The following is a 9,517-nucleotide window of genomic DNA, read 5'->3' on the forward strand; positions in this document are numbered from 1 at the left end:
CCCCGCTCCTCACCCCATTAATTAAGGATCTCCTCTAATCTCCCCCAAGCATGTGCACCTGCATGAGCACCCAACCAGCACAGTAGCTGCGTGGGCAGCGTCGTTCATATGGATTTTCTGGTACGCTTTGATGATACTAATGAAGAGTATCTTGACAGCGTCTTATTTATAACACCTTTATTTAACATGTTAATCAAAAGACAGTAGTCATGGTAACAGCTAGTTGAATGAATATCGCCGTGGTAGCTGTAAAGTTTACAGACAAGTCGGATTCACTCGAATATCCAATTGAATAAAACGGCTTTGGCTTATTCTCATATATATCATAATTTTGTTTATGGGTTCGAGGAAGAGGGTATGTTCATGAAATAAAGAAAAAAGGGACGAAGGAAAGGAGAAAAGGGAAGAATGTGAGTGAATGTGGATAGGCACATATGAGGGGCAGTGTAGGCTATATTTCATACTTTACCTCCCACATATACAAGGGAAATGCCTTCACATCCACACGTGAAAGGCTTTTAAATCCACAGTGAGACCATTACGGCAGTATGGATGAGCATTCTCAGTGGTATATGAGAGGACTTTGATTAGTATACGAGAGAATGAAGAAGCAGTAAAATATGAATCATGGCCTAGGGGGCCTCTCTCTCTCACTCACACAAACACACACACACACACACATACACACACACATTTTCTGTGTTAGGTATCTCTTTTGTGTATGAGTGGCACCTGTGTGTACATCCTTGTATGGAGAGAGGTTAGCTGAAGTACGTTAGCGTGTCCTTATTTAGCGTTTCACTGAACACTCTCCTCTCCGACAACACAGGCCTGATGAAGGCCTGTTTGTTCTGCTGAGCTCTCAACAAACAGAGCAAGCCCAGGCAGATCTGCTGCTTCCTTTCAAATGCAAACAGCCTCAAATCTACTCACACACACACACACACACACACACACACACACACACACACACACACACACACACACACACAAATACACACGTACACAAACACATGCACACACACTCACACAAACATGCAAACACACTCATACACACACACGCACACACACACACACAGACACACACACACACACACACACACACACACACACACACACACACACACACACACACACACACCTATGCATACACATGCAGGCACATGCATGATCACAGACAACATACACTAAAAGTAACCATTAGCTTCCCGGCTCATTGAGCCTTAACCTTTATCTTAATGAGGGTAAGTGTGTCTGAGTTAAGGCCAGTCTTGATCCACCCACAAGGCTACACATCTGAGATAAACAGTCCTGCCTACCGTGTCACGCGCAGCATTAAAATCCCTCCATGGGTGCCATGGTGCCCAATTTGCCACTGTGTTCATGTTTAATTAGGCTTACATTGATTTGGATGTCAAATTTGTAAACCAACGTACTACATTGGCATGGCGCTTGTTGCTTTGTCGAATGGAATTCCGTTGACACTGAAATGGAATAAGAATATGAATCACCACATCTCTGTATATTTTAGCACATTATTGTCACATCTCCTTTGGGCCAATTTGTAATTGCAGACGGCGCTGGGTATCCTCCAGGTAAAGGACAGAAGTCATCAGTGTAGATTACTACGATAAAACAGAAGACGTTCCCACTGCTCCTGCTCGTCCCATCCTCCAGGGTGACTCAGCCTGCCCGCTCCACCATTTTAATCACAAGCAGTTTAATGTGATTATCTCACCGTGAAGGGTGAAGAAGGGAGACAAATGAGATGGCTTTCTATTTTTTTCCACATCATCCTTCTGGGCATGCATGCAGACGTGTGTCTGCAGGAAGAACGAACACATGACCAAAAAGATTCCCTTTTATGTTGCTTCTACAAATAACTAACAAGAGCTGATAGGCTATGTGTAGACGGCTACATCCTCTGATGGCATCGAAAGGGATTTGGGATTCTTCAGGTGTGAAGACTTAATAGTGCTAACATTTCAAACAGCTCTTTCACAGCCACATTGTCTGCTGTTTATGGGCCTTCGACCTCTCAACCAAGAAATATATCTAAGCAACCATATAGCCAAATGAGACAGACTAACCACCGTAAGAAAACATTTAGAGTGGAGATGAGATCCAGCCTGATGGCCTCCCATGGTACATTGTCGTCTGTGGGGACAGAGCAGGAAAGTAAGTAGGTGTTCACAAGAAGGTTTAAAGGGTGTAATAGCAGCAGAGAGACGAGGGCAGTTACATTTAAAAACAAAATGGACACAATGAGATGCGTTGGGTGGGAAACGACAATGGCTAGTGAGGAAGAGGATCCGTGTTTTACTAAGAGATGACGGAGAACGGTGAAAGTCATCCTAATAAGAACTCCTCCCACACACTCTCACCACAGCTCTGCACCTTTGAGGCTTTGAAACACAGAGATGAAGAGAGGTTTTCGGTCCTTTTTTTAATCTTTGTAATCCTTTTTTCCATTTTGCATTGTTGTTGTTTTTTCAATTCCAACCTATTGGTCATCTTTCTATTACAATATATATATTGACTCTCCATTGTGCTGTAGCAGAGAGGAAGTGAGGTGAGAGAACAAAAGAATGTGCAAGCGCAAGCAGAAATTAGAAACGCAACACTTTTTCTATGTAATTGCATCATATTTTTATGGATCACAGTTTATGTTAAGTCAATCAGTGGCCCCATTAGACTGTATTAAAATGTACATGAATTGAAAAGCGAGGGCCAAAAAAAAAAAAAAAGGGCCAAACGATAATTAAAAAGGCCATTATTTAGAATAAATAATATACTTTGATGTATTCATCTTTTCATTTTCAAATTCTCTAAGAGCAGGGATCATACGCACAAACATTTAGGACCAGATTCACACTTTAGTCATTACTCTTATCTGTATAATGTGTGATCTCTTTCCCCATGTTGCAGCTCTCACTGTAATGATTGAGTCAATGTTTTTCCTAAAGAAGAAGTTGTGGTACAAAATGAGCCATGGGTCCATGCCTCCACATTTCAAACCCTAAATGACTGAAGAAGCAGGACTTCATCATTGACTAAAGGTTATGTTAATGTGGATTTATTCTGCCAAACCATCAGGCTGCTTCATATTTAGCCAGGAACATTTCCAGAGGCTGAGATTGGTTGGAAACGAGATTTCACGTTTCACAGAACTGCCAGGTTTAAAACGAGACCTCATGTTTTCACTGAGAAGCATCAGTCTCCATCAGCTAGCACGAAAAGCATCAAGGACTTAACTGTTGAATCTAAATCCATCACAGCTCATCCGGGATTGGATTTACGTTAACACCGGTGGGAAAGGGGGGAGCCAAACAAAAAGAAAAATGAAAAATAAATCTGTCCGCATCACATAAATCACAGCGCGCAATGATTGTCAGTCCTCCTGTGAGAAGCAGTGAATTAACCGGTGGAGATCCCAAACAATAACCGTGACACTTCTTCACCCACAGCCAAATAAATGGAGGCGGCATGCGTGCCTTAAAAAAAAAGAATACCTTGAAGGCTTGTGAGAGGGTGAAGGGTATCAAACATGACTGAGTCAGGACTCATCATTCAACAGGGCTTAAGGGGCTTGAAGATAAGGAATAAACATTGGATTAATATTGCTACAATATAATCCTACAGGTTTGATTTACATCTTAACACCTTCTTTCTATGCGCACACATTAGACATTTGTGCAAGAGACTCCAGTCCCATTGAAGCAGACTTGCCGGGATAACAACTCAAATCCCACCAGGTGGTAGTGGATATGGATGGAAGTGAAATGCTGCACAGGGCTTTATTAGGACTGTCCGAGCCAACAAGAGCAGGGGGGAGAGGTCCAGCTGAAATTGTTTGTAATCACACGCAGAGTCGTATCAGGGATGGATGTGTGAGAGTGTGTGAGAGAGTCTGTGTGTGTGTGTGTGTGTGTGTGTGTGTGTGTGTGTGTGTGTGTGTGTGTGTGTGTGTGTGTGTGTGTGTGTGTGTGTGTGTGTGTGTGTGTGCGTGTGTGTGTTGTGTGTATGTGTGGGTGTGTGGCTCCTGTAAATCCTTAAATCCTATGTACAGATGATATCGGTACACAATTATTGATGAAACAAAGAACTGACTAAATTAATAATTTACTGAATCTTTTCCCCTCACTACGTCAATATGATTAGGTTATTTGAAGTATTTGTTATCGTATCTATATTTAACGCTTATATTTAAGGAAATGGCTTTATGTGTTGTTACCTGGAACCAACCTTAATCAGATTAAACCTCCATCTTCCTTTCCATCCCCATCCTTATACTCGGCTCTCTCTCTCCCTCCCTAACTCTCCCTCCACTCTCTCTCTCTCTCTCTCTCTCTCTCTCTCTCTCTCTCTCTCTCTCTCTCTCTCTCTCTCTCTCTCTCCCTCGCATCACGGAGATGTTGAGATCACTCCAGGAAAGGGGTGGGTGGGGTGGGGTGGGGGGGTGTGGTGTCAGTGGGGGGCGGTGCACTGAGCTACGTGTTGCTGCGCAGCAACAGATAGAGAGACCACTGTGGGATGGAGAGCGAGGGCGACGGGAGGAAGGAATTCCCTCGCACAAACAAAATAAGCCGTCGAGGCGTGTGTGCGTGTGAGTGCGCTGCTCTGTGACTGTACAATCGGATATCTGAAAAGGGGAGGACCAGTTGATCGACTCGTGTTTTCCGTGATCGTAAACAGTTTCAAATGTGAAGTGTAGAGAAAATATCGCGTTGTATTTATTGTATATTCTATATCTGTAGACAACAAAGGGAGCGGTCTTCTTCGATGTCGATTAGGCAACAAAGAAAAGGACAGCTGATCGTCTTCTCTGGCAAAACTTGGTCGCAAGTTTCAAACACTAAATAACCTTGAAAATGCCAACAGGTTCAATGTCACGCCGCGTGTTTTCGTGGAGAAACGGTGTACTTGGCGCCCAGTAAAGTAAGTAGCCTATCTTGCCTACATCCAAAAATACATTTATGTTGGTTATTCTATTGTCGTTTTATCCTAAGTCAAGCAAAGTGTGATCATCATAATAACGGAGTGATCATTGATTTCACATAAACAATGGGAACCCGTTTGGAGCGTCCATTGCCTTGAACTCAAAGTTTTCTGTGTGAACGCCTGTGCGTCTAGGTGAGTGCGTGTGCCAGTGCGTATTTGTGTTTGTTTGTGTGCGCGCTTGTGTCTGTGTTGTGTATACGTGTATGTGTATGTGTTTGTCTGTTCGTGTGCTTGTGTGCGTGTATGTGTGTGTGTGTATGTGCGTGTGTGTGTGTGTATGTGTGTGCGTGTATGTGTATTTGTGTGTGTGCGTGTGCTTATGCGGTGTGTGTGTGTATAAACTTGTATGTGTATGTGTTTGTAAATGTGTTTGTGCGTACGGTTATCACTGCACTAGTAATAGTAACAGCAGTAGCAGTAGCAGTTGACCCTCTGGTCTCCCCCCTCTTCCCAGACATGACTCTGGGTCAGGGCGTCGGGGGGTTGGGCGCCGGGCCCTACATCCAGGAGGACGCCGCCATACGCATCAATGTGGGCGGCTTCAAGAAGAAGCTGTGGTCCAACACGCTGTCCCGCTTCCCCGAGACCCGGCTGGCACGCCTGCTCACCTGCCAGTCCAAGGAGTCCATCATGGAGCTCTGCGACGATTACGACGACGCCGAGAAGGAGTTCTACTTCGACCGCAACCCGGCGCTCTTTCCCTACGTGCTCAACTTCTACAACACGGGCCGGCTGCACGTCATGGCCGAGCTGTGCATCTTCTCCTTCAGCCAGGAGATCGAGTACTGGGGCATCAACGAGTTCTTCATCGACTCCTGCTGCAGCAACGCCTACCACTGCCGCAAGATGGACCCGGAGCGCCGCGAGGACTGGGAGGACCGCTCCGAGGAGGGCAGCACCACCTCGTCCTTCGACGAGCTGCTGGAGTTCTACAACGACGCGTCCAAGTTCGACAAGCAGCCGCTGGGCAGCGCCCGACGCCACGTCTGGCTGATGCTGGACAACCCGGGCTACTCGGTGGCCAGCCGCGTCATCAGCATCCTGTCCATCCTGGTGGTGCTGGGCTCCATCGCCACCATGTGCATGAACAGCATGAGCGAGTACAGCCTGGTGGACGCCGAGGGCCAGCTGCTGGAGGACCCCCGCTTCGAGACGGTGGAGCACGTCGGCATCGGCTGGTTCACCTTCGAGCTGGTGGCCCGCTTCGTGGTGGCGCCTGACCTCCTGCGCTTCTTCGAGCACCCGCTGAACGTCATCGACCTGGTGTCCATCCTGCCCTTCTACCTCACGCTGGTCATCAACCTGGTAGCGGAGAGCAGCCCGGCGCTGGCCAACCTGGGCCGCGTGGCACAGGTGCTGCGGCTGATGAGGATATTCCGCATCCTGAAGCTGGCGCGCCACTCCACGGGGCTGCGCTCGCTGGGCGCCACTCTGAAGAACAGTTACAAGGAGGTGGGCCTGCTGCTGCTCTACCTGGCCGTGGGGGTGTCCTTCTTCTCCGTGATGGCGTACACCGTGGAGAAGGAGGACAGCGAGGACCTGTCCACCATCCCGGCGTGCTGGTGGTGGGCCACGGTGAGCATGACCACGGTGGGCTACGGGGACGTGGTGCCCACGTCCATCGCGGGGAAACTGACGGCGTCAGCGTGCATCCTGGCCGGGATCCTGGTGGTGGTGCTTCCGATCACGCTGATCTTCAACAAGTTCTCCCTGTTTTACAAGAGGCAGAAGCAGTTGGAGATCGCCATGAGGAGCTGCGATTTCGATGAGGGTATCAAAGAGGTGCCGTCGGTCAATCTGAGAAACTATTACGCACACAAGGTGAAGTCACTGATGGTGAGCTTGTCCAACATGAGTCGAAGTTCCCCGAGTGAACACAGTCTGAACGAGTCGATAAACTAGAGGGCGTGTCACGATACAAAGGGCAGTTCTGAGGTGTTTTAGAAACGGTTTGTGTTGGCATGTCGCTGCATGAAGAGCTGTCCAAGGTGCTGAAATGTTTGAATGTAAAGGCACGGTTGTGCCCAGTTCTGTAATGATGTCTAAATCTACGTAGCTCAGTGCAATAATGTGTAGACAAACGTGTCACCCGCAGCCCAAAAAACGAGATAAGTGTATCGAGGACCTTTTAAAGAATGTCCGATGCCGTATAGGCATAGAGGTTTCAGTGGTCGCGTAAAATCGTTGGAGGTCACAAGTCATTATATTAAAAGTGTGGTCTACTCTTCACTTATACTTGTTGTGATGAAAATGTCTGAAGTAAATCCAGCAGTATCTCTCATGTAAGGGTCTCAATGTGTAAGTGTAGTGATGCAACACGTTGACTTCAGATATGTTGATGAAGCAAACTATTAAAAGAGAACAAACTACTATTTCCTCATTCTTCGTGTGTAGAATGTATCCTTAATTAAACTGCTTTCAAATAGAGCTAACCTTTGCAGATTGAGATGATATCACACTTGTAAGCTGATGGGTAAATAAAGGGGACACTTCAGAAAGTGACACAAGATCTCCTTTGATTGACAAGCACCATGTCAACCATTCATAGCTGCCATGGTCAATCAATCTGTCTTCACAGTATGTCATGTTGGGCTACATTAGCAATTTGCTGGGGAAACGAACGTGTGCTTGTAATCAATCTGGAAACCTAACTGAAACCATAGCATGGTTCTAGCATGGTTCAAATTTCACACTAGGCAGGTAAACTTAATTTTGGACACAGTAAAAAATATGATGATATTTGTAATCTAAACTTAACATTGGCTTGAATCTTGAATCTGAAAAAGAAACAGATACAGTCACAGTAATTCCATTCGAGACGTTAGAGAGCTTCGCTATCCATCGTACGTTTCACCAAACTCTTGTTATCAATCTGGGTGTTAATGAGCTACAAGGATCTGAGGATAATGAGCTACAAGTAAGCTGGTTTTCTTTCCTTCTCTATCTGCCCGTCGGCATCCTGTACGGACCAATTGAGGTGCAGGTCAGAGTGATGGTGGATCACAATACCTCAGAGGTCCTTTTAATGAAGACAGGAGGAAAGAGAAACGTCTTTAGGCTTAGCTGCAGAACCCCCGAGTTAAATCTTACTTTCTCTGACTCAACGGTCAACTAAATCCATTTCCTTTAATTGGCCCATTTATGTGTGAGGAAGTCCAAAGGTGACTATATTTACACCGGCACAGAACAATTATAAATTAATTTAATTTGGCTAAGGTGACATTTTACCACAACAATTAAGAAATTGGCGACAAAAACAACCGCAAAAAGAACAGAAGTCAACGCTTCCCCGTTCAAGTGGGGTGACAGGAACAGCAGAAAGCAGCTAAGAGACCCTTGCTGGTGCTTTTAGTGCTTTATACCAGAACAGTGGTGTCCATTAGCAGAGAGCCATCCATTAGTGAAATACAACGTGGCCCAAGTCATTATTGGGTAACAGACTTGGGGGAAAGGTAAGTACAGGAAAAAAATATTAAAAGCACTACAGCCGCTCTGCTTTTGTAAGGAATTCACAACCTTGCGTGTGTGTGTATGACTGAGAGAGAGTGATATAGAGAGAGAGAGATAGAGAGTGTGTGTGTGTGTGTGTGTGTGTGTGTGTGTGTGTGTGTGTGTGTGTGTGTGTGTGTGTGTGTGTGTGTGTGTGTGTGTGTGTGTTTGTTTGCGTGTGCAAGGGTGTCTGCCCATGTGTGTGCATGTTTGAGTGTGCCTGCGTGTTCATATGGTCTGCTTGTGGGGATTTGCCTGTGTGCGTGTTTGTTTGTGCGTGTGTGTGTGTTCATGCATTTTCATCTGTGTATGTGTGTGTCGCTCTGTGTCTGTCTATGTGTGCGTGCATGTGTGCGTGCATGTCCATCTGTGTGTGTGGTTGTGTGTGTGTCTGTCTGTGTGTGTTTGTGTGTAGGTCATCCGGCCACCTGAGGAGGAAGATGAAGATGTCTGGCCCTCATCCCCCATCCCTGTGGCTCAGCTGCATCATTACCATCTGACTGGGCTGATGGATGCAAGGCAAGGCGCTCCAGCCGCTGCCTGCTGAGGAGCTTAACACAGATGGCATAAAGACTGCACACTGTCCAGTCGTTAGGGGAAGGTAATGAGAAAACTCTGCTGGCCGCATCAGCCTCCAGCAGAGCATCACGCCACAGTCCCAGGCTCTTGGAGACCGACGAAGGTCTTGGGCGATGTTAGGAAAAACAATTGACGAAGAGTTGTTTTTTTTGCTTGAAATTAATAAGAGAGAAAAGTGTCAGGAAAGGGAGAATTTGCTGTCACGACGCAGTCTGTGTTTGGTGGTGTGTGTGTTTGTTTATGTGTGTGTGTGTGTGTGTGTGTGTGTGTGTGTGTGTGTGTGTGCATGTGAATGTGTGTCTGTGTGTGTGTATATGTGTGTGTGCGTGTGTGCATGCCAGACAGAATACGTAAACTGGAGCGTTGATTTGAGCATGAAGCGGCATCAGTTCCTACAGGCTCTGCGTGAATGTGTATGTGAAACTCTGTAACTAAGCAGGCGTTCCAT

At 46.3% G+C, this 9,517-nt stretch overlaps 1 protein-coding gene across 1 annotated transcript; it reads left to right on the plus strand.

The window, feature by feature from the left end:
• Nucleotides 1-5,457: 5,457 nt before the first annotated feature.
• On the plus strand, nt 5,458-6,903 carry kcns2 (potassium voltage-gated channel modifier subfamily S member 2; the record flags this gene model as incomplete). Its single annotated transcript, XM_084471246.1, has 1 exon — nt 5,458-6,903. The coding sequence occupies one exon, from the start codon at nt 5,458-5,460 to the stop codon at nt 6,901-6,903; it is 1,446 nt and encodes a 481-aa protein (XP_084327372.1).
• Between the last annotated feature and the right edge of the window lie 2,614 nt (nt 6,904-9,517).

This window comes from Micromesistius poutassou (genome assembly GCF_964030765.1).
Source record: "Micromesistius poutassou genome assembly, chromosome: 8".
Classification (NCBI taxonomy): Eukaryota; Metazoa; Chordata; class Actinopteri; order Gadiformes; family Gadidae; genus Micromesistius; species Micromesistius poutassou.